The 27,274-nt window shown below is 38.1% G+C and overlaps 1 protein-coding gene across 3 annotated transcripts in view; it reads right to left on the reverse strand.

The window, feature by feature from the left end:
- Positions 1 to 27,274, reverse strand: part of LOC134609180 (sodium channel protein type 4 subunit alpha-like) — a 362,813-nt gene that overhangs the window by 51,991 nt on the left and 283,548 nt on the right. For all 3 annotated transcript variants that reach the window (XM_063452713.1, XM_063452712.1, XM_063452711.1), the window contains 2 exons: positions 18,473 to 18,627; positions 15,279 to 15,452 (listed from right to left, as the gene is read on the reverse strand). In XM_063452713.1, the coding sequence (XP_063308783.1) occupies positions 15,279 to 15,452; positions 18,473 to 18,627 (329 nt within the window). The remainder of the gene's footprint in view (positions 1 to 15,278; positions 15,453 to 18,472; positions 18,628 to 27,274) is intronic.

Here is a 27,274-nt window from a genome sequence, read left to right on the forward strand (position 1 = left end):
ACAGAGCAAACCCAGGTCCTAGGAGTACGTGGAGTATATCTGCAAAACCCCAAGATCAGTAGAAGTCATAAAAAGAAACCAATACGCACCAAAAATAGAATTTCTCATTATGCATGCTCTACTAAGTAGGAAAATATACACTATGTGCCACAATGCCACCAAAAACTGCTATTAGTTGACCATCCACAGCAAAGACAACATTTAAAATCCACCCTTGAACTTTCTCAAGCTTGTGTAATTGTAATAGTGTATTAAACAGGTTTTAAATAGCATTTAAAAGACTATTGTCAGCTGATAAACAGCAATCCCTACTACAAGAACTATCCATATATCTATGTTGTCAGAATTGAGTTATCTTCCAAGACCTTAAGTATATGCAAAGAAATAGATCAGGCACGTAGGAAGAAAGAGTAGAGGGAAGAAATATCACCTAAATAGAGTATCTCAGCTGCAGGGGGGATGTCCCCTGCAGCCTACCACCTCTAATCTCTTCACAGTACATAAAGCAGGTAGATATAGAAGAGGGATGAATAGGATAAGTGTATAACTTGGCTGTATGGAATATCTCCTAAATACTTCTAATCTAGCTCATTGTCACAGCTCACTGAGCGAAGAGACTGGATACAAAAATTAAGTATGTTTTAATTACTTATCAGTGATAAGGCAGAGTTATAAAGGGTGCAGGGAAGGAAGAAAAAAAGAAAGAAGAGGATACATGTGTCTGACACATATTTAGATGCACAAATGCCCCTCAGTCAGAGATCAAATTAGTTTCACGTTTTTCATGGTTATTTAAGGGATTGAAGATCCCTCCTCGCCAGGAAACTGACCAATCCAATATTTGTGAACACCCAAACCCATCTACTTGGCGTGTGATCCCACCCTCCTTCATGATTCATCAATCCTCAATCAGCTTCAAAATATAGTTTAAGCCAACAATGTAAAACGAAGCTCCAACATTTTTCAAAGATAAGAATTCTGCAGGTCTCCAAGTCTGGTCTTGATAGTAGAAATAACAATAAAGGCAAACCGATCTCTCGAGAGGTAATATATTCATCTAGATCCACTATCCGTCTCATCGGACACATCCCATAGGTGGGGAAATGGGAAGAGTTTTAATTTGTGCTTCCCAAAAAGTCTTCTGCACTTTTCTGTTTTGGTCGGAAAGACTGCATGAGCTTAGCAGGGGAGTAGAGGCCGAGCCTCTAAATTTTGAGATGTTGATCCTGGTTCAAAATTGGCCAATAACATTCCAAAATATTTGTCACTGTATTCCAGTTAGCATCGAAGATTCCTAGACACCCAATTGATTCATTCATAACCGTGGAGCTTACTTTTTTCTCTTGAGTTAAATCATCTCTGTTTGACATTAAAGCTGCCTTAATGCACCTATTAGGGTATCCTGTCTCCTTGATTGTTCGCGGAGGTGTAGGTTTTTTTGTTACATTGTATATTTATTTCATTACAATCATATTATAGGAGATTGTATACATTTGTTACCCCTTTCTTCCAGTTTATTAAGCTTAAAACATCTCAGGTTCTGAGTTGTTTTTTTTTTAAAGAATATTAGATTCATAAGAAAACTCAGAACCTGTAACCCAATTATAAATAGCATTTCTACAGAAAAAAAACAACCTTCACTTAATCCTACGCAGTAATCACTGAAAGCCATTGATTTGGCGGCAAGTAAGTCATCCACAGGGAAACTAAAACCGTATAATAATAATTTCGCTTTAGCGTGAATATATATGTTCTTGACTTTTATTAAATCTCAGAATTCCGTAATTGTTTAGAACCATGCAGGTCATGTCCTATAAAGGGGGGGAAAGGGATGACTTAGACATAATCAGTGCTCTGGTACTGAATAGGTTCATCAGGAATCCTGCACAATATCGCAGTGTACTATTGTAATTTAAATATATTCAACTGTAACAATGCATTTACTACAAAATCTATTTAAGTTTAAATTTGTTTGTCCATTAAACACTGTAAAAACCTGAACCTTGCGCACCCCATATAGTGTAATGTGCTGTGTTCTGTATTTTTTTTAAGGTCAAAATCTCAACAGGGGTCATCCAAAGCCAGGGGCGGCCAAGAACAGCAAAATTATAACTGTATACTAGCATTCAAGCTTAACCAGCCCCCAGAACAATATAAACTAAAAAAAAAAGTGCCAATCTTCTCTGTATGAAACTGATTGGATGTTTCAGCTTGGGTTTGTGAACAGATGCAAACTTCAAGATGTAAAATGTTAAAGGTTGCTTCCGAACACATATGAAATAAATTTGGATTAGTATTGTGCTACATAATTATTATTATTATTGCCATTTATATAGCGCCAACAGATTCCGTAGCGCTTTACAATATGATTAAAATCTAAGTGGATGAAAAAAAAAAGCAGCTGGTAAAAATATCTATAAAAGATGTTTAAGAAAACTGAAGAATGATAGATTTTTAGGTACATTAAAAACTTAGATGATTGAGAATAGACTAGTTTCACATTTTGTAAAAACCAAAGAAAAAGTTACCTGCGCTCTCTCCTAAATCCCAAAACAAATGGAGGTCATTAAGTAAGGAAGCAAGGTGAAAGGTCAGTGTAGGACCCACCTAAGGGGGTCTGCCTTGATCTTGACAGGTGGGCTTTCCTTCCAATGGCCATTGGAGTAACTAAATGGGCTGATGTGTACTGTGGTCGTTGCTGCCTCCCAGGATTGATGGGAGTGAACGCAGGACTTGTTTTTTTGTATTAGTTTCACATTTTATCCAAGATACTTCACAGCACTTCAAGAGGAAAACAATTTTTAACCACTTAAGGGCTACATGACGGTCTATGTCATCATGCAGATAGCATCCGCTGACAGCATAGACTGTCATGCACTAAAAGTATCAGCAGGACTAAATCCCAGCTTGTATCATGGAGCCCCAGGTATCATTCACTCACAAACACGTTGCGCTTCAAAAAAGCCTTTGTCCTTCAGGTGTTAAAAAAATATAAACAAAAAAAAACACGTTATATTATTTCCTTCTCACTTTAAGCAGGAAAATCATGTCTAAATAGTTATTCTGTTCAAGTAAGAAAAGAAAAAAAACTTAAGGAAAATACAGATAATTTAATATTTATTAAATTTATAATTATTTTACCTTTTTTTGTGTTTCTATTCCCAAGACATGAAGAAATCTCAAGAAAGCATTTTATAAGTATCACATATAATCTTGGTGCATTGACAGCCAGAGGCGTATTTTCATGCAAATTACATGGTATTTCTCGGAGAAAAAAAAATTCTCGTTAGAGATACTGAAAATATTTTATGGCAGTTAGCGCCTGTTTAAACTTGGCTCTTTTCTACATTTTTATTTTATGTTTGCATCAAATGAAACTCTTCAAGCTCACCCTTCAAAATAACCTTTCAAAGCTTTTCCCCATCCCCGGTCTTATTTTTCTCTAAAAAAACACTAAACTTGTCACTTAAAGCCAAATCTTAAGCAAATGGAATGCGATGAGGAAAATGTGGAAGCTTTATGGGTAAATATCTGCTTGGGGGAAAAGAAGGGAAACCATCTATTGGTTGGGATATGTTATAAACCACCTAATGTTAATATTGACATGGAACAACATCTGTTTGAGCAAATTGAGAAAGCTGCAAATCTGGGTAACACGTTAATTATTGGAGATTTTAATTACCCGGACATAAATTGGGACAGAGGGACTAGTAGCTCAGCAAAGGGAATTAGGTTTTTAAACTTGTTAAATGACACCTTCATGTCACAACTTGTACAAGCACCAACTAGAATGGACGCTTGTCTGGACCTGGTTTTAACAAACAACATTGATCTTTTGATCAACATTCAAGTAGGTGAGCACTTGGGAAATAGTGATCACAATATAGTGTCCTTTGACATAAACTCAAAAAAACAAAAGCACATGGGGTATACTAAAACATATAATTTTAAAAAGGCCAATTTCAATAAGCTTTACAATATATTGACTGGCATAAACTCTTTAGTGAAAAGAACACTGAGGATAAATGGATCATCTTCCAACAAATATTAGAAAGGTACATTTCTCAGTATGTACCATTGGGAAATAGTTACATAGTTACATAGTTAGATAGCTGAAAAGAGACTTGCGTCCATCAAGTTCAGCCTTCCTCTACTAAGCAACCAATGTGGCTTAGTAGAGAAGTAAAACAAGAGATTAAAAATAAGAAAGGGGCATTTAAAGCATTTAAATCTGAGAAATCAGATGCATCTTATAAAAGATATAAGGAAGCAAATAATGCGTGCAAAAAGGCAATTAGACTTGCTAAACTTCAAAATGAAAAAATGATAGCTAAAGAGAGCAAAACCAACCCCAAAGCATTTTTTAAGTACATAAATTCTAAAAAACCCAAAAATGAAAGTGTAGGTACACTAAAAACTGAAACGGGGGTGTTAGTTAATGAAGACCAGGAAAAGGCAGGAATTTTAAATAACTATTTCTCCTCCGTATATATTAAGGAAGAACCCATGGCAACAGATGTGCAAATGATTGCTAATAAAAACTTGCAGAATAATTGTAATTGGTTAACTCAAGATAAGGTGCTGCAGCAACTAAAGAAAGTTAATATAAACAAAGATCCAGGGCCTGACGGTATCCATCCACGTGTACTTAAGGAACTAAGTGTAGAAATAAGTGAACCTCTGTTTTTAATCTTTCAAGATTCTTTTCTTTCAGGAAGTGTTCCGGAGGATTGGAGGAAGGCAGATGTGGTTCCTATATTCAAAAAGGGTTCAAAATCCTTGCCTGGAAATTATAGACCTGTGAGCTTAACTTCTGTGGCTGGTAAAATATTTGAAAGGTTATTAAGGGATAATATTCAAGAATTCCTTGAGAAGAACATGGTTATCAGCAAAAATCAGCACGGTTTTATGAAGCACAGGTCAAACTAACTTAATTGCGTTCTACGAAGAAGTAAGCAGAAGTATAGATCAGGGTGTTGCAGTGGATGTGATCTATTTGGATTTTGCCAAGGCATTTGATACAGTTCCACACAATAGATTAGTGTTCAAACTCAAGGAAATCGGTCTAGATGAAAATGCTTATTCTTGGGTAGAACATTGGCTTAAAAACAGAGTACAAAGAGTTGTCGTTAATGGTAAATTTTCAAGCTGGACAGAGGTGGCAAGTGGTGTCCCTCAGGGGTCTGTTCTGGGACCCCTGCTATTTAACATGTTTATAAATGATCTTGAAGACAGCATTGAAAGTCATGTTTCAGTGTTTGCAGATGACACAAAACTTTGTAAAATAATACAATGTGAACAAGATATTACTTTGCTGCAGAGGGATTTAAATAGACTGGGGGACTGGGCACACAAATGGCAGATGAAATTTAATGTTGAAAATGCAAAGTTATGCACTTCGGCGTAAAGAATACACAAGCAACGTAAACCCTTAATGGAAGCGAATTAGGGATAACAACACACGAAAAGGACTTGGGAATTGTTATAGACAACAAACTATGCAACAATGTGCAATGTCAATCAGCAGTGGCCAAGGCCAATAAGGTATTGTCATGCATGAAAAAGGGCATTCATTCTCGGGACGAGAATATCATTTTGCCTCTTTATAAATCACTGGTAAGACCACATATTGAATATGCTGTGCACTTTTGGGCACCTGTTCTAAAGAAGGATATTATGGCACTAGAAAAAGTGCAGAGGCGGGCTACAAAATTAATAAAAGGAATGGAACAGATCAGCTATGAAGAACAGTTAACAAATTTAAACCTATTTAGTTTAGAAAAACGTCACCTGAGAGGGGATATGATAACATCATACAAATATATTCGGGGCCAATACAAACCATTGTGACTTTACATAGGAAACAAGGCCATGCATTTAGACTGGAAGAAAGAAGATTTCGTCTAAGGCAAAGGAAAGGTTTTTTTACTATAAGAACAATCAGGATCTGGAATTCTCTGCCTGAAGAAGTGGTTTTATCAGAGTCCATACAGATGTTCAAACAGCTACTAGATGCATACTTGCAAAAACAGAATATTCAAGGATATAATCTTTCAATGTAGGGTAATAATTGCTTGATCCAAGGATAAATCTGACTGCCATTCTGGGGTCAAGAAGGATTTTTTTTCCTAGCTTGTTGCAAACTTGTGCTTCAACTGGGTTTCTTTGCCTTCTTTTGGATCAACAGCAAAAAAAACAAATGTGAGGAAGGCTGAACTTGATGGACGCAAGTCTCTTTTCAGCTATGTAACTATGTAACTATGTAATGTAACTTCGGCTCACCTGTTTCTTTTCCTCGTCGTTGATTGATTTTTTTTCTGCTTAGTTGTTAGTGAGCATTTCAAGCAAGACTTGGCATCCATTAAAACATAATGAAAGTCTTGAAACTACATTTTAGTACATAAATTAAGCATTCCCTCAAACATATGTGGTAAGAATGAATTACACATATGAAGAGGATATTAGTGAGCGGAGAGGAGTCGAAATGTAGTGGAAGATCTTGTATACACACTATGAATGAATCAGTAGCTGCATTAAACTATTACAAGAAGGGAGGCAGGGCTTGCAGATGTCCAGCCATGAATATAGGCTAGAAGTGGATGTCTTGGCTTCAAGTTCATGCCATCTACAGACTGGTGGGATCTCAGGCAGTCATCAAGGATGGCTGAAATGAGATCACATCTTCAACATCCCTATAGTTCTATGCAGTTCACCTAAAATCAAGTCTCCAGAAACTTGCTTCATGTGGACACTGTAATGCCGCTTGTAGTTAGTAGCATCCAGTCAAGCTGTCAATATTAATATGCCTGAAAAAACTGTGACATTCTAGCCTTCAAGGAAACATATTTCTGTTAGTCTTCCATGACTGCTCGTAGGTACCCTCTACGATATAAATGTCTTTTCATATAACCACAAAGCCTTATAACTACTGGATGACTTTAAAAAGTCCATATATATATATATATATATATATATATATATTATTTTTTATTATTTTTTCTTATCTTTCTTATGATGGTATTTTTGTTTTGTTCTTATCTTATCTGTACCTAGAACTGCACTCTTCCTGACAGAGATCTTGGATATTCCACCTGGAATCTGCTGAAGACACTTCCCCAACTTGGGGGTCGCAGCCCCAAATGCTCCTATTATAACTGGGACTACTACTGCCTTCACTTTCCACATCCTTTCTAGCTCCTCTTTCATTCCTTGGTATTTGCCAACCTTCTCATACTCCTTCTTTTTGATATTATGGTCATTTGGAATTGCCACATCCACCACCACTGTAATTCTCAGTTCCTTGTCTTCTACTATTGTATATATGTTGGGTTGGTTGGCCAGTACTTGCTTGTCTGTTGGGATCTGAAAGTCCCACAGGATCTTAATCCTGCCATTCTCAACAACCCATTGTGGTATCATCTGGACTTAACAATTATCTTATAGCTGAGAAATACTAAAATTCTTTGTTTATTCACCATTGCTTGCTTTCTATCAATCATCCTTCCATCGCCTGTTTTCCTGCTCTTTGCTCAATGCCTGTACATGTTTTTTTTTTTAACTTATGAATACTTAAATACCCCCACCAAAATAAATTGCTTACTTTTTGGGGGATGGGAAAGGGGTATTATTTGTGGTTTTCAGTGCAAACATCGAGCATTCTCAGACAGCCATCTTGCTCTTTTGCAGATATGAATGAATCAAAGTGATAGAATTATAAGAGCCACAGTGATACATCTAGAAGAATGGGAGCACCGATAGCAGTCTAATATATCCTCACGCCTACACAGAGCTCCTATTATCTTCCTACTCAGAGACTGAGAACCGCTGCTCTAGGACCATAATGTGATACAAATACTGTAACATTGTTGGAGTCAGTATTCTTTAATAACTCTCTTACATTTTGTTATCTTTTTTATTGTATTACTAAAAAGGTCATACGAGGATTCAGACTATAGGGATACACTCCAACACTTCAAGGGATTTTTTTTAGATGTGCTAATGGAATGAGACCTAGAAAAAATGAGAATTTTGCACACAAGAAAACATTAGGGGAATGTAACCCTTGCCCTGAAAACATCATGTTTGTCATCACTACTAGAAAACATCTAAGCTGTTCCTTTCATGTTCCCCTTTCTTTGTATCCCTCTTTATCCTTTGCATCCATTCTTCAGTTTTACATTCCTAACAGCGATCATTTCAAACATCCCTTCATATCGCGAGCCCTGAGCACAATGTGTTTCGTTAAAGAAACGTGTAAGTAGAAAATAGTGCCCAACTTGTTCTCTTGCAATATTACCCTTCCAGTATTACAGCAGACCTTACAACTGCTATCTTTTTCTGTCATTGAACCGATTTGTCCTTGACCACTGCTAGTCATGGCCAATGGGCCAAAAACGATGTATCACCCTTTTACTGCAGTGAGCTATAGATATAAAATATACACCTATTTATCTATCTACCTGTCCATCTGTCTTTTTTTAAAGTACAGGTGCTTAGAATGTCACTGTAAGATAAACGCGCAAAAATGCGTCTGAATAAAATTCAAATCCAGAAAAAATTGGTTTATTCACAAACGAATCAAATCAGAATCCTCCGAACTATATCATTCTCACTAATACACAAGTATGTCCCGTCCAGGCCCCTACAGTCTGCCGAAGATCTGCCTCTTTCAAGTCTTCTCTAGGGCTGTGCAGTTCCTATGTAACTTTCTCCCCTACTCTGTCAGACTCTCATCCAATCTCAGCTCCTTATATACATCCTACCCTTACCGCGTATGCTACTTTACCCCACTTCCTCTAGAATGTAAGCACATTTAAACAGGGCCCTCAACACTCTCTGTTCCTGGGCGTGATAATCGCCGGGTTACAAATATTTGTCAGTTAGTCCACCTATTGTACATCGCTACAGAATTTGTTGGTGCTTTTAAAAGAATTATATATTATTATAATAAAAAGACACTATAGTCACCAAAACTACTACAGCTTCCTGTAGTGTTTCTGGTGTCTATAGCATGCCCCTGCAGTGTTAGCACTGTAAACACTGCCTTTTCAGAGAAAGAGCAGCGTGTACATTTCTGGCTAGTAACATCTCTAGTCTTAATCTCAACAGAGAGGGGGGGCCGGTCATATTTGTATTCCTGACACTATAGTGTTCCTTTAAGATGGATAAATGTCTAACACAGCCCTGCCTGGAAATTAACCTGCAACAATGAGTCCTGATTAATAGTAATTTATATATATATTTTTTTTTTTATAATTCTTTCTTTTATTATGGCATATGCGTTATGGGGTACAGAATAGAAAGAGGAGGTATTTTGGGGTAACACAAGTTGATGATTACAAGATAGTTTGTAATACACTCCTAAGAAAGACTGCCATATTTTTGCTTTTAAATGACAAGTAAAGTAACAAAGAGTACAGCAGAATAGATTGAAATAGGGTAAAGGATTGCCTAAAGTAAATAACAGGATTAGCAGAGCAGTGATCAGGAAGTGGCAATGACAGTGTGAGTGGCATAAATACCCTGTACTGGTTGTTATTGCAGGCTAGGATAGTATGATTATTCAGTTTCTTATTTAAATACATGCTAGGACCAGGCTCTGGCATAGAAAAACTGAACAGAGGCGAAGTAATAGGGTTCTGTCCACGTTAATTGCATCAGGCTAGGTTTAGCAGGTAACTCCATTAATATGAGATGCAGCCCTTACATCAACATTGCGCCTTGCCATATGTGGTGCTTCAGTAGTTAGGCAATTAGTTACAAGCTCTTTCCTGGACCCAGATTAACTATCTATGCCTCCCCCCCTCCCGAGATAAAGACACAACATTATTATCTTGTTAAGTGCAGATCCCCATATTCCTGACTGGTAACTGGTAACAATGACTTAGTTACCAAGCACCCCCTTTATGTTTGCAGTCTCTTATATTTATACAGTGTCACATGCTTGCCGCTGGTATTCAAGGTTGCAGACATCTTCATGTTCCATCTGTTGCTCCGGCGGGAGTCTCTGCAGCGTCTTTTCAGTGTTCTCTGTGGTCGGGGGGGCAGTGTGACGATATTCAGGTACATTAGACGCTCACATCTGCAGTGTCCATACCCTTTTTATTGCCTTGTAATGTGCTGCTGGGATAATAATGGGTGCTCTTCTCATTAGCTGCGTTGGTTTCCTCGTTTTCGAGTAGGCGTCAGCTCGTTCTCTCTGGCAGCCCGCGCACATGGCGGCGGCCATCTTGTGGACTGGCGCCTGGATGATGTTCCCCGCCAGGGTGGTTGATCGGCCCAGGTTGGTGCCCTGGTTAGTGCCTCCGCGGACCGGGATGACCCCCCCGGTCTGGGGGGGAGGAGGGGTGCCAGCCGCCGGCCAGGAGAACCGGGAGAGCGGCCGTCCCTCCCGGCTCAAGCCCCTGCGAGCTCCGTGCCCAGCCGGGTTACTGTCGGTGCCGGACTGGTTCCCATGCGGTATCCCCGCTCTCCCCAGTAACTGGGGGTCTGTGTGGACGTTGGTGGGGTTTGCCGGTCGTAGCTTCCTCCAATTTGCTCCGTTTTGGGGACTTGGAGCGGGAGCTCAGACACAACGCGTCTGATCCCGTCGGCGGTCAGGCCCCGCCCCCCGTAATTTATATTTTTAATCAGCTATTGTGCTTAAAGTTTTTGCATGTAATGGGGCATCTAACTCCTGCAGTGCTTGCCCCTGGGATCATATGGCATATAAACCTAGTTCCACTCAACGCAAAAATATTCAAATTATAATAACTACTAAAGACAAAATTCAGAGACAATCAACGGATGTTCTACTACAGAACAACAAAAGAATTAAAAAGATCTAAAAAAAGCAATGACATTTTTTTTCACACTTAACAGAAAATATGCTTTGCATTGTTAATTAGGATAGCAGTTATTTGTTAGAGCATACCGCTTTGAGTTATTTTAAATAATAGCTCTTTTATTTTAACCTCTTTTTCTGATGATTCCTTAAAAATTTTGTCTTTTTTTATTAGCAAATGAAAACATAATTTGCATTAGAAAAAGAAAAGTGAAAATTAAGCTAAAATGGGTACCAGATGATACAAAAGGCACTAATTCATTAACATTTCCTACACCAGTACTAAGAGGAATTTGTATTTCCTTTTGATGCTTGAATGTTATGTTCAGACATCACATGCTTGTTAAACATGAAAAATACAGCTGCGCACCATTAGGATTTGCTTATTGCGCATAACAGCCTCTGGTACATAGCAGTGGAGGTACTGGACCTTTGTTGGCATCATGGCTGGCAATGTACATGTACTTGAGTTTGGTGAACAAAGAACTTTAATAATTTAAAATATTAATGATTCGTACATTGTTGATAAGAGGTGACATAGCCAAGCTTCATCTCTTGCCATGATGTTGGTAGTGTCATTGAAGACCCTACCCTACTCTAATGAGGTTGACCAGGAGCTTCTGGGTTTGATATCCGGACTCCAATGAAATGGCTTAATCCAGGTAGAAGGGTAGTGTGTAGATCCACTAACTATCTGACCAGCTCTGGTCCTAAACTCAGGACCTAAATTATTTTAGAGGAGATTCTCCTTTCTGATAAGTAAAACCTGTTTTCTTGGTCCACTTTGTAGAAAGCTCCATCTATTTTTCCTTAAGACATTTCTCGTGACTACGCCTTCATGTCCCAAGGTGATAGATATTCAATAGCAATGTTTCCAGAGAAGCCAATGACATACATTTGTTCCTCTCCAAGGCCAACTTTGTAATTGATTATTCAGTAGCTAGATAACATAAAGCTGTATGACATTCCACTTGTGTGTTAGACACACACGTAAATTATTTGATTCATGCTGTAAACAGGAAGGGTGATCACTAGCTACATTCATGAGCACAAAAACCCCAAAAAAGAGCACTAAAAACGTTTGCTTGGAATGTTGATACTTGTGGGTCGCTGGTGGCTATTTTTCTTGACCAGATCCATTTCAGTCTCAATGGTTCGCTTCACTTATCCACGAAAACCAAAAAGAGTTTACAATCCCTGAATGTCACTATTATAGTATTTCCCATACTGTATTTGTAAGATCTTCCCGTACAGAATACTCAGATTTCTTCCCCATATCCAGCGAGGAGTTTTTACCAGCCTACAGATCTATTTTTCTCACGAACTAAGTAAAGCCGGTAATTTCTTCTTATCGATTTGAGTTTATAGCATTCGGTAGATTGTGTATTCAAAAGCTTAGCAAAACAACTCAATCAATGTGAATAAATAGATGTAAATAAATATTTTCTGGGACGACTGACAAATATAGGCACATGGGAATCATATCTTTGCAAAGATACACCGGGCAGATCCACGGTTATAAAAAGAAACTTAGCACAGATTATTTTATCCATTTTATTATTCTTTATTTACTATCTAACAGCAGGAGGAAAAAGTGCTTTCCGTATTACTGTTTAGATAATGCTTAATTAAAAACATGTCTTAACCAAGGGTGTCCAACCTTGGCCCGCCAGCACAGGTTTTTTTTTGTTAATATATATATATATATATATATATATATATATATATATATATATATATATATTTGCAACTCTCTTTACAAGTTTTTTTCCAAAATACAAGGTGTTTTGTATTTTTTTTGCTGTAGTAAAAATGTAACACTATTATATATCTTTTATCTTCTCCCAATGTACTATTCTATGTAAAAGCTATTTATATTGTAAAAAGGTAATTCTACTGGCCTTTGGTTACTATTTAATCCATCTGTCGTTTAGCTTATGTTCGGCTTGCATATGTAGCAAAAACAAACCCTCTTTGGCTCAAAGCATTGAACAATAACTCAGTGTGGAATCCATTAAAATTACCATTACAACTTTTACATTCTTACGACTTAATACTGTTACATGTTCAAGATGCAAAAGGTAGGTAACAATGTTGATCGGTGGAACTGTACGTATTGAGAAACTGATAGCTCAACCCATTTAAGTGGTCCTAAATCAGGATAATGAGTGACATTTTAGATGTAAATCTCTGTCAATATATACGAAGTCCTCAGAGGAACTCTAAGGATACACAAATTTATTAAAATTGTTCAAAGTAGTCATAGTTCTTCAACTGCCTGTGGCGCATGGGGTCAAAATAGTCATATCATAAAAACAACTACAAATGTTTAAAAATGTGAGCATATTGTGTGCATTAATTATTAACTAATTTAAGTTCCTTTTAAAACGTTATGGTTAATTATGTCTTTATAATAACAGTTATAGTTTATATATCAATGAACAACATAGCATTTTATAAACTCTATTTAAATTGTTTGATTTAATTAAGAATACATAACCACATTCTTTGTCAGAAGGTTCTAGGACCAGATTTTCCTGATCACACTCAGTAGCCATGCTTATCAAGCACTCTGGTGAAAGAGCTCAGAATGTCTGGTGTGTACGACTATATCACAGAGCTCCACGTAAACAAATCTGGTAGATGTATGTGGTGTGTATGAGGGTATCACAGAGCTCCACAGTAATGTTAAATTAAATGTCAATAGATGTACATATCAGTGGGCTTTCTTTAAATTAATTATTATGCCTTTTACAAAAATAACATGTTAGGCCAGTAAAATAAAACCACTTATAAAACAGCACTCTATTTATTAAGCACGAATGCTGTGATATATTATATATCTCCGTATTACTGTGCATGTGGTGTGATTTTCAGTAGTGCAATGTTTGACTATATATTACTATCTACTGTGCTATATACCACCTACTGTACTATATACCACCTACTGTGCTATATACCCTCTACTGTGCTATATACCATATACTGTACTATATACCACCTACTGTACTATATACCATATATAATGCATTATACATGATACACTGCACTATATAATGTATATATTGTATTATATACCATACACTGTACCATATACCATATAGTATGTTATATACCATATATACTGTATTATATACCACATACAGTGCTATATATCATACACTGTACTTTATACCATATATACTGTATTATATACCATACACTGTACTTTATACAATTTACTGTATTATATACCATACACTATACTTTATACCATATATACTGTATTATATACCACACACTATAGTTTATACCATATAGTATGTTAAATACATATATACTGTATTATATACCATACACTATACTTTATACCATATATACTTTATTATATACCACACACTATACTTTATACCATATAGTATGTTATATACCATATATACTGTATTATATACCATACACTGTACTTTATACTACTTACTGTATTATATACCATACACTATACGTTATACCATATATACTGTATTATATACCATACACTGTACTTTATACCATATACACTGTATTATATACCAAACACTATACTTTATACCATATATACTGTATTATATACCATAAACTGTACTTTATACTATTTACTGTATTATATACCATACACTATACTTTATACCATATATACTTTATTATATACCACACACTATACTTTATACCATATAGTATGTTATATACCATATATACTGTATTATATACCATACACTGTACGTTATACCATATAAACTGTATTATATACCATACACTGTACTTTATACCATATACACTTTATTATATACCACACACTATACTTTATACTATTTACTGTATTATATACCATACACTGTACTTTATACTGTATATACTGTATTATATACCATACACTGTACTTTATACCATATAGTATGTTAAATACATATATACTGTATTATATATCATACACTGTACTTTATACCATATATACTGTATTATATACCATACACTATACTTTATACTATTTACTGTATTATATACCATACACTATACGTTATACCATATATGCTGTATTATATACCACCCACTATACTACCATATATATTGTATTATATACCATACACTGTACTTTATACCATGTTATATACTATATATATATATATATATATACTATATATAGTGTACTATATTTTATTACTCAAGTTTAATATAAGTTTATGTTTGCAGAAGATGTAGTGAACTTTCCTATAAATTAAATGTATAAAAATATTAGAAATCTTTGTTTTATTTGCATTTGGAGGTTTGCCTCTTTTCTTTTTTTTTGTTACTTTCAGAGGCTTAACATTGGAGCAATCTCACTTGCCTACATTTTTATCAGCTCAGTTCAATTTAGCTGATATTAAAGATTCAAATTTTTACATTTAATTGAACCATCATAACACAAGCATTTATAGTCTGGTAGCTGTGTGAGACTTACAGCAACAATGAAGAAATCCAGCCAGCACCAAGCGTTGGTGAAGTACTTCTTAAAACCGTACGCCACCCATTTGAGGAGCATCTCAAGAACAAAGACGTAGGTGAAAACCTTGTCCGCATATTCCAATATGGTTTTGATAGTTCTTTTCTGGTCAATGTAAATATCTTCAAATGCCTGGGGAAAAGGAGAAAGACATGAGATTGGGAAATTCACACATTATATCCAACTGAGTTGTAAGTATTAGTTCATTTGGAATCGTAGTGATACATTAGGTTCTACTCATTACTTTTTGAGTTACTGGCTGCTGGAAATCATTACAGTTCTATAGCAACTTGTGTGAACTTGAACTGTGAGCACTCAGCAATTGTCCAGGTTACAACACTCAACTGAGTTGAGTTCCCAGTGATGTTCATGGTGACTTGACATTCGTGGTGGCACTGACACTGAAACTCAATTAATGGCAAGCTCCTATGAAGTCCATCTACTCAAAGAAACCCACGATGTCCTTGCCATTGAACGTGAAGAGTTTCTGGTAGACCCTGCCAAAGGATTAATACTATCCGATAGATTCTGTCTTTATTTTGGTAGACTCTTTCTTAGCCTCTAAAATGGTAGATGTAACGGCACCCCCAGGCATAAAAGGGGTTAACCGCCATTTAGGAGATATTCCCTTCCAGATATACAGGCAGCTACTGTAGACACCAATCCACCGAACCGGAGAAGCATATGAATGCCGTAAACAGCTGAACCGGAACCATACGAATGCTGTAAACAGCAGAATAGGAAAAAACATACAAATAGGTTTACACTCCTAGCAGTCAAACTGGAACAGCATACAGTAAATCCCCCCCAAGAACGAGAGAAAGCTCCGTGTTGGGGGTCAAGCAGTGAACAGCCAGAGCTGTGGGTTTGTTGTTCTTATATACACATTAGTACCACCCACAGGGTTTTGGAAAACAACCAATAAACACGTACAATACACTCAGACACTCCCATACAAAATCCTCCCCTCTGCCTGTGATACAATTACCTTACACAATGGGTAATGTAATTATAACAGGCAGAGAAATACAGTGTTTCCACATTATTCATAACTTTAAAAGTATGCATCACATTCACATAAAACTTACATTTTCAGAACCCGCATACTCCAAATACAATCATATGTCAAAATCATACAAATTGGTCCAGTAGTTCAAAAGATAGATCGTAGTCCTTTGTGACCAAATGAAGCATGGCTTTTCTGCCCAAAACCAGTTCCACAGAGTCTGCTATCCTGGAGATAATTGGGAAGTAATCCAATTATCTCCAAGGACAGAGGCAAAACTCCATTGAACACATGGCAGCAAAAGACAATAAAATACATAAAAATATATAACTGTGCAGCCATTGCATAAAACAGGTACATTCAACATATCCCCAGATAGCTCAGATCTGAGCGCACATTATTACTGAATGGCTCTCAGATCACATACATACAGTTCAATTGCCATGGAGCCAAATTCTTTCACATAGTCTTTCATTATACGAATGGGCTCCGTGGCATAGCTATCTGGGGTATCACTATTCAAATAGGGCAAGTACCGAAGGACCCGGCTTTCATGTCTTTGCAGGGGGAAATCAAGCTTTTTAACTTGGGGCCAAAGTCCAGAGGCAACAGGCGGGCAACCAGTCTTCTCCAATGCAATGTGGCGAGATTGGTCTCGTCACAGTAGACTGTGCTGTAGACTCTGGTTTTAAACTGGTAGACTCACTCATACAATCAATCATCAAACTGGATGAAATGATCAAGTCCTTGTTATCAACTAGTGAGTTAGGCTTACCAGCATGGTAACTGACACATAGCGAGCATCATCTCATCAGTCAGTGAATAAGCTTGTATGAAGACACAATCTCTGATTTTATTCTTATATCGTTTTAAACCCCTGTAGTGACTTTAAGCCTGAATTAAAAAATTAAAGATGAAAAAAAATAGCTGGTTTGGAAACATTCTTTAAAGGAACACTATAGCGTTTGGAATACAAACCTGTATACCTGACACTACAGTGTCCTACTGCCCTCGTCCCCCAGCCATGAAATGGTTAAAAACTATTTAAGCACTTATTTGATTCCAGAGCCAAGGGTTCAATGCTTTCCTATAGGGTTTTGCAAGACGCTGGACATCTTCACGCACAGCACAAGGACATCCAGTGTTGTTTCATGGAGCTAAACTGATAGAAAGCACCTAAAGGCAGTCTTAACCCTGGAATGTAAACGTTTCAAAAACTGCAATGTTTTTACTTGCAGAGTTAAGTGGATAGGGATACTGCACCCAGACCACTTCAATGAGATAAAGTGGTCTGGGTGCTTTTAGGTAGTAGCTACGGTAGTAGCTTGGCTAGCATACGTTTAGAATTTATTTAGCAATTTCCTGTTATTAGGTATTAGTAAATAACATTAAGTAACATTCTGTACCCTATACATAATGTGTTCTTTGTGGCTATATGAATGCCTACTTTTCATAATATATCTGTTACTAATGTAATTTCATTTTAAGCAGCTCAAATATGCCAAGTAAAGATCTCTATTGGATGACAAACTAGTGTCCAGAACTCATACAGTGCGTGGTGTGTGATTAATCAGAATTGTGGCTGTAAACCTTAAAAGATAATCATTCTACAAATTGAGATAACATGCGTTCCGTGCAGGAAACACGTTATATCTGTGCCACCCTAAGGACTTTTATTAATGAAATGCCACCCAATTTCTATCGTCAGACTTTTATTTTCAAAGCAATCCCATCTATAATCTTGAATGAGACCAGGGACAAGAAATATACATTTCTTTAATTAAATATGGAGGAAATAAATGTAAAAATGTGTGTATTTATTTTGTCTTTCAGGATTTCCCCCACCCCCCCCTTTTTGGGGGGGTTTAGAGTATTGTTGAAAGTTGTGCTTTAACTTTCCCCATAGTGTTTATAGTCATATAATCAGGGTTATCACTAAAGTGTGACTTGTCAGGAATTTAAGGTGAATTAAAAAAGAATTTCAAATGTGAGGTCAAAATACAATGATTTGCATGGACTGTGAGGATACATACTGGACTTGTATCTTTAGGAGGAAGGTACAGATTTTATATTCAGTCTCCTGTATTATAAATCAGATGATTAAACATAATTACAGATGGATTTGCAAACACAGTGCTATACTCACAAGTGCTCCGCTGCTCAGAAGGATCATGAAAATGATGAAAGTCTCAAACCAGTTGTGTTCAACTATCTTGAAGCACGTTTTCCTTACTTTCCACCAAACTTTACCAACTCCTTCCGTGGTGTCTATCTTACAGCAGGGGCAGTGCCGCAAGCAACCTGCAATGGGAAACAACGGGTATAACAAAAGGAAGACTTGTTAGCAACGTTCCAAATTTATATAAAGTATCCCTTGCAACTGGCAAATAGAATCTGGAACCTGCTCTTCGTTAAGTGATCTACTTCGTCTTAATGATCTACAAAAAAATAATACGGAAACATATGCTTCCCATATATCTTCATAAAATGATCACTATAGTGTCAGGAAAACAAACTCGTTTTCTTGACACTATAGCATCCTTAGGACCCCCACCCTCAGGATCCCCCTCCCTTGGTGCTGAAGGGGTTAAAACCCCTTTAGCCACTTACCTTTATCCAGCACCGGGCTCCCTCGGCGCTGGTGACCTCTCCTACCCGCCGGTGTCAGCTCCCGAATGGAGCGGAATGCGCATGCGCGATTTTCGTATCCAGCGTCGCAGAAGTGCCTCTAGCGGCTGTCCAGAAGAAGTGGTCTGGGTGACTATAGTGTCCATTTAAGATGATTTTTTTTATTTTTTCAGAGTTTGTGAGATAGTGAATTCCAGAGATAGGGGCAGCTTAGGAAAAGGTTGTGTAAGAGGAAAAAGGGAACAGTTGATATAACTCCATAAATTATTTTAAAGGAACACTATAGTGTTGGGAATACAAACGTATTCCTAAAACTTTAGTGTTAGATTATCTTTTAGGTTCCCCGGCCTCCCTCTCTGTGGAGAGACAGGGGATTAACTTACCTTTTCTCCCTTGCTGTGCCAGTCTTGCTGTGGCTGGCCCCGCCACCAGGGCTGAGAACATCAATATTGATGATCTCAGACAATCCAATGCTTTACCATAGGAAAGCATTGGGAGGCTATTACGTAGTTGCAGCAAAACATTGCTGTAGCGGTTGTGTTAAATTTAATGTCCCTTTAAGTATATTTAAGGATTACTAATATCGTAATACACAATCACACAGTAAGTATGAAACAGTTGCAAATGAAGCAAGATGGCCTAACACCAAAGGCAACAAAGACACATAAGATATTGGAAAAATAGGGGGGGGGGGGGGGACAGGATTTGGATGTGCCCTTCCCATCCCCCCCCCAAAAAAATCACACCCAATCCCTTCCTCAAAAACCCAGGCCAGTGTAATTGGTGCAGGGTCCCTATGACTAGGACTATATCAAGGGGTTGTTTGTTTATATTTGTGTCTATTTCCTGGGCTGCTAGGGCTAATTCTTCCAATTTATGGATATTCTTTTACGTTTTTCTATCTATTCTCACGGTTTTGCTTTGCACTCATTTTTCCAATAGTTAGTATGAAGGATTTGGCTTTACTTAGTCAATGTATTAGAGCAAGTCATTTATATTTAGTGTAGAAGTCTGTGTTGATGTGGGCTTGGCCATTAAATGATTCAATTTATTCCTTCTTAGAACTCATTTGGAAATAAACAACACAGCCAAATATTTTCTTTTGTTTTCCCGAATTAATATCAAGAATTCATCAGACAGATGCCCTTTGAAAAATATGATATCATTTCTGTGGATTGTTCTCCTACCTAGACACCAGTGGCAGGCGTGGGAAGGAGCATAACTGCTCTTATTTCGCCCCCCACCAGGAAACAAGAATCCATGCAGCACTGACCTGAAAACCCCCCTATCAGTCACTAAATATCCTTCTCCCAATTAGCTAAAAAAAAATTAAGAAAACAGTTACTTGTGCACTATCCCAAATCCCCATGGATATTTAAATAACTGGAGTTTTTTTAGTATTACTCCAATGGCCATTAAAGTGTAAGCTCAGCTGCCACATCAAGTCAATACCGCTAAGGTGAGCCCCACACTAACAATTCACCTAACTGTCTTCAGCCAAAAGGTAAAATACTCTCTAATAAGGCAGAGGAGGACATTTTTCTAAACCCCTACACAGTTTGCCTTGACGTGGAAGGTGAGCTTGCACTTAATTGCCCATTGGAGTGATCCTAAAAAACTCCGGTAATTGAAATATTTGGGATAGTGCACACGTGACGTTTCTTTTTTATTTATTTGTATGTATAGGGGCTGACGTGTACTATGGTCATTGCTGCCACCCTGGGGGGATGGGGCACTGCTCACATACATTGTATAAGCCGTATAAGGGCAAGCATTTATTTCCACATACCATCAGGAGACAGGTGTAAACACTAAACCACATGTAACCAAAGATTGCTGGGTGAAATCCCACCATGAAGTCCACAAAGATATAGGAAACACCGAATAACTACTTACAAAACATTACAATACCAAAATTATTCACGGGGATATCCTATTAAAAAGTGGAATGTTGGAAAGCGAAGATTGAAATGAATGTTACAATGTTATTGTAATGGACCATTACTGCCTGGGCAAACCTGGCGCTCCGTGTTAATTTACCCGAAGAAAAAGCTCAATGGTTTTTTATATTACAGTATTTTAATAGCAGTGACGCGATACAAAAAAAACTCAAACTCAAACTTTTTCACATTATATTGTTTGATTGCCATCACAAAGTCTACCACACAAAACTATAGTTCATTATACAGAAACAGCTCACAAGGTCAGGTATACAACTTCCTGTCGGGAATGTAAAACCAAACAACCATTTTGACATTAGCTACCGGGACAAGTGACCAGTTTATACAATATTACACGAAGAAAAGGAAAAAAGGAGAGAAGGAAGAAGGAAAGAAAAACAGGGAGGGGAGGAAGGAAAAGAAAATTAGGGGAAGGAAGGAAATTTTACCTCGGCGGTTAATATACATCATGCAAACTATCCAGTTTCCTATTGTGTACGGTGCTTTAAGACCAAGAAAATGTAAGTGCCAGAAGGACACGGTGACGATGTGACATTAGATACTTTTGCACAATCCTATCAGATGAGATATGTTAGAAAAATGCATATATGAGTACTTTAGAAGAAGCTGAATAATGGTTTCAGACAGATATTTTTAGTCTGCATTCAAATCCTTAGTCCACTGCTCACGGGTGTTTTTATCTCAAATATTCTCTGTGACATATCGAGCCATTATTAGGTTACACCTTCATCCTGTTCATGATAAACTAAATATATCTGACATTTCCTTTTTGTGACTTTTTCCAGAACACCTGTGTTTGAATCAGTCAGAACAACGACAAACGATGATAGCAATGTGCAAAAGTGACTCCTAGTACGTTAGCTGTAAAAACTATTTTAAAATAGCCAACATGTATGGTTAATGTTGAAACTGCAAATTAGGATAAATGGGACATTTACTCGGTTACTTTTGGAAAGGTCAGACAGAAAACTGTTATTTACTTTCAAACTCGGTGAAATCTTGGTTTTTGTGTTTTTGTACCTGACTCAACTCGAAGTTTTGCATCTACAAAGATAATAATTGAATGTTTTAATGAAAGTCTATTTTAGTTTTGCAGTCAGTGAGAAAACGTACTTGAAAATAATGAAATAATCTGCAAGGTAAAATATTTCCCATTTAGAGTATAACACTTATTTTTATTTAGTATTGAACAAATAAATAATGAGCATGGGGCATGATTTTTATGCAACAACGCATAGCAAACCTTTAAATAGATCCTTTTTTTTTTTCTACATATGTCCGGTGAAAGCGCCTACTTACCCATAATGCCACAAGGTTCCGAGTATTCTAAACGCAGATTTGTTCCATGTTTCAAGATGTTGCTTTGCATCCGATATATATGTTCATTTCATACATGACAGTTGCCATATTCTTAAAAGTTACTCCGACCAACATATCCACTTATCCTTTTAAAAGTCGTCATGGTGGTAGGAATCTGTGCACATGGGAACTCTACAAATGGTGATACACTCTTGCTTATAGTGTAAGTTAAGCACCAGTCGCTCAGTGTTGTATCTAAGCACCTCAGTAGGCCACCAGTCGCTCAGTGTTGTATCTAAGCACCTCAGTAGGCCACCAGTCGCTCAGTGTTGTATCTAAGCACCTCAGTAGGCCACCAGTCGCTCAGTGTTGTATCTAAGCGCCTCAGTAGGCCACCAGTCGCTCAGTGTTGTATCTAAGCACCTCAGTAGGCCACCAGTCGCTCAGTGTTGTATCTAAGCACCTCAGTAGGCCACCAGTCGCTCAGTGTTGTATCTAAGCGCCTCAGTAGGCCACCAGTCGCTCAGTGTTGTATCTAAGCGCCTCAGTAGGCCACCAGTCGCTCAGTGTTGTATCTAAGCACCTCCAGTGGGCTCCAATCGCATTACAGTCTTTATTAACGTAACATAAAACCACAAATAATTGCACTCACCAAATCTACTCTTATCAAGCCTACAGTAAAAAAAAAAAATCAAGTATCGAGTGAAGGATTAGATACGAATCGAGAGATACGAATCTCCTCTTGAGCCCATACTTCTGGGTCCGCCTATAACCACTCCCCCAATTGACCCGTTTCGTGAGAAGACGTCCAACCCCTACTCTGAGCAGAGCCAATGATCCAGTCTAACATCTCTCTATGAGAAGCATTTGATTGGACCATAATTGGGCACCCATGACATCAGACGAGGTGTGGAGGGCAGCGCTAGGGGCTTCAGCTGGAGCTGGGCTGGGACTTAGTCTTTACTTTCTAGCTGGTCTTCTGATGGCATGGCCTCTGCTGTGTGCTACAGTAATAGCCACGCTGAATGCATACCTCCCAAGTGTCCTTATTTAGGAAGGACAGTCCCTATTTTGGCCTAAATCCCCTGTCTATTTTTTCTATCCTAATGTCCCGCTTTTCTAGGAGCTCCATATTGTTGGTGTGTCTGAATGTATAACAGAGCTCCACTGCAATAATACTCCCAGTAATGTGTCTGAATGTATAACAGAGCTCCACAGCAATAATACTCCCAGTAATGTGTCTGAGTGTATAACAGAGCTCCACAGCAATAATACTCCCAGTAATGTGTCTGAGTGTATAACAGAGCTCCACAGCAATAATACTCCCAGTAATGTGTCTGAGTGTATAACAGAGCTCCACAGCAATAATACTCCCAGTAATGTGTCTGAGTGTATAACAGAGCTCCACAGCAATTATACTCCCAGTAATGTGTCTGAGTGTATAACAGAGCTCCACAGCAATAATACTCCCAGTAATGTGTCTGAGTGTATAACAGAGCTCCACAGCAATAATACTCCCAGTAATGTGTCTGAGTGTATAACAGAGCTCCACAGCAATAATACTCCCAGTAATGTGTCTGAGTGTATAACAGAGCTCCACAGCAATAATACTCCCAGTAATGTGTCTGAGTGTATAACAGAGCTCCACAGCAATTATACTCCCAGTAATGTGTCTGAGTGTATAACAGAGCTCCACAGCAATAATACTCCCAGTAATGTGTCTGAGTGTATAACAGAGCTCCACAGCAATAATACTCCCAGTAATGTGTCTGAATGTATAACAGAGCTCCACAGCAATTATACTCCCAGTAATGTGTCTGAGTGTATAACAGAGCTCCACAGCAATAATACTCTCAGTAATGTGTCTGAATGTTTAACAGAGCTCCACCGCAATAATACTCCCAGTAATGTGTCTGAGTGTATAAAAGAGCTCCACAGCAATAATACTCCCAGTAATGTGTCTGAGTGTATAACAGAGCTCCACTGCAATAATACTCCCAGTAATGTGTCTGAGTGTATAACAGAGCTCCACAGCAATAATACTCCCAGTAATGTGTCTGAGTGTATAACAGAGCTCCACAGCAATAATACTCCCAGTAATGTGTCTGAGTGTATAACAGAGCTCCACTGCAATAATACTCCCAGTAATGTGTCTGAGTGTATAACAGAGCTCCACAGCAATAATACTCCCAGTAATGTGTCTGAGTGTATAACAGAGCTCCACAGCAATAATACTCCCAGTAATGTGTCTGAGTGTATAACAGAGCTCCACAGCAATAATACTCCCAGTAATGTGTCTGAGTGTATAACAGAGCTCCACAGCAATAATACTCCCAGTAATGTGTCTGAGTGTATAACAGAGCTCCACAGCAATAATACTCCCAGTAATGTGTCTGAGTGTATAACAGAGCTCCACAGCAATTATACTCCCAGTAATGTGTCTGAGTGTATAACAGAGCTCCACAGCAATAATACTCCCAGTAATGTGTCTGAGTGTATAACAGAGCTCCACAGCAATAATACTCCCAGTAATGTGTCTGAGTGTATAACAGAGCTCCACAGCAATAATACTCCCAGTAATGTGTCTGAGTGTATAACAGAGCTCCACAGCAATAATACTCCCAGTAATGTGTCTGAGTGTATAACAGAGCTCCACAGCAATTATACTCCCAGTAATGTGTCTGAGTGTATAACAGAGCTCCACAGCAATAATACTCCCAGTAATGTGTCTGAGTGTATAACAGAGCTCCACAGCAATAATACTCCCAGTAATGTGTCTGAATGTATAACAGAGCTCCACAGCAATTATACTCCCAGTAATGTGTCTGAGTGTATAACAGAGCTCCACAGCAATAATACTCTCAGTAATGTGTCTGAATGTTTAACAGAGCTCCACCGCAATAATACTCCCAGTAATGTGTCTGAGTGTATAAAAGAGCTCCACAGCAATAATACTCCCAGTAATGTGTCTGAGTGTATAACAGAGCTCCACTGCAATAATACTCCCAGTAATGTGTCTGAGTGTATAACAGAGCTCCACAGCAATAATACTCCCAGTAATGTGTCTGAGTGTATAACAGAGCTCCACAGCAATAATACTCCCAGTAATGTGTCTGAGTGTATAACAGAGCTCCACTGCAATAATACTCCCAGTAATGTGTCTGAGTGTATAACAGAGCTCCACAGCAATAATACTCCCAGTAATGTGTCTGAGTGTATAACAGAGCTCCACAGCAATAATACTCCCAGTAATGTGTCTGAGTGTATAACAGAGCTCCACAGCAATAATACTCCCAGTAATGTGTCTGAGTGTATAACAGAGCTCCACAGCAATAATACTCACAGTAATGTGTCTGAGTGTATAACAGAGCTCCACAGCAATAATACTCCCAGTAATGTGTCTGAGTGTATAACAGAGCTCTACAGCAATTATACTCCCAGTAATGTGTCTGAGTGTATAACAGAGCTCCACAGCAATAATACTCCCAGTAATGTGTCTGAGTGTATAACAGAGCTCCACAGCAATAATACTCCCAGTAATGTGTCTGAGTGTATAACAGAGCTCCACAGCAATAATACTCCCAGTAATGTGTCTGAGTGTATAACAGAGCTCCACAGCAATAATACTCCCAGTAATGTGTCTGAGTGTATAACAGAGCTCCACAGCAATTATACTCCCAGTAATGTGTCTGAGTGTATAACAGAGCTCCACAGCAATAATACTCCCAGTAATGTGTCTGAGTGTATAACAGAGCTCCACAGCAATACTACTCCCAGTAATGTTTCTGAATGTATAACAGAGCTCCACAGCAATTATACTCCCAGTAATGTGTCTGAGTGTATAACAGAGCTCCACAGCAATAATACTCTCAGTAATGTGTCTGAATGTTTAACAGAGCTCCACCGCAATAATACTCCCAGTAATGTGTCTGAGTGTATAAAAGAGCTCCACAGCAATAATACTCCCAGTAATGTGTCTGAGTGTATAACAGAGCTCCACTGCAATAATACTCCCAGTAATGTGTCTGAGTGTATAACAGAGCTCCACAGCAATAATACTCCCAGTAATGTGTCTGAGTGTATAACAGAGCTCCACAGCAATAATACTCCCAGTAATGTGTCTGAGTGTATAACAGAGCTCCACAGCAATAATACTCCCAGTAATGTGTCTGAGTGTATAACAGAGCTCCACAGCAATAATACTCCCAGTAATGTGTCTGAGTGTATAACAGAGCTCCACAGTAATAATACTCTCAGTAATGTGTCTGAGTGTATAACAGAGCTCCACAGCAATAATACTCCCAGTAATGTGTCTGAGTGTATAACAGAGCTCCACAGCAATTATACTCCCAGTAATGTGTCTGAGTGTATAACAGAGCTCCACAGCAATAATACTCCCAGTAATGTGTCTGAGTGTATAACAGAGCTCCACAGCAATAATACTCCCAGTAATGTGTCTGAATGTATAACAGAGCTCCACAGCAATTATACTCCCAGTAATGTGTCTGAGTGTATAACAGAGCTCCACAGCAATAATACTCCCAGTAATGTGTCTGAATGTTTAACAGAGCTCCACCGCAATAATACTCCCAGTAATGTGTCTGAGTGTATAAAAGAGCTCCACAGCAATAATACTCCCAGTAATGTGTCTGAGTGTATAACAGAGCTCCACAGCAATACTACTCCCAGTAATGTGTCTGAATGTATAACAGAGCTCCACTGCAATAATACTCCCAGTAATGTGTCTGAGTGTATAACAGAGCTCCACAGCAATAATACTCCCAGTAATGTGTCTGAGTGTATAACAGAGCTCCACAGCAATAATACTCCCAGTAATGTGTCTGAGTGTATAACAGAGCTCCACAGCAATAATACTCCCAGTAATGTGTCTGAGTGTATAACAGAGCTCCACAGCAATAATACTCCCAGTAATGTGTCTGAGTGTATAACAGAGCTCCACAGTAATAATACTCTCAGTAATGTGTCTGAGTGTATAACAGAGCTCCACAGCAATTATACTCCTAGTAATGTGTCTGGGTGTATAACAGAGCTCCACAGCA

Source organism: Pelobates fuscus, chromosome 4 (genome assembly GCF_036172605.1).
Source record: "Pelobates fuscus isolate aPelFus1 chromosome 4, aPelFus1.pri, whole genome shotgun sequence".
NCBI lineage: Eukaryota > Metazoa > Chordata > Amphibia > Anura > Pelobatidae > Pelobates > Pelobates fuscus.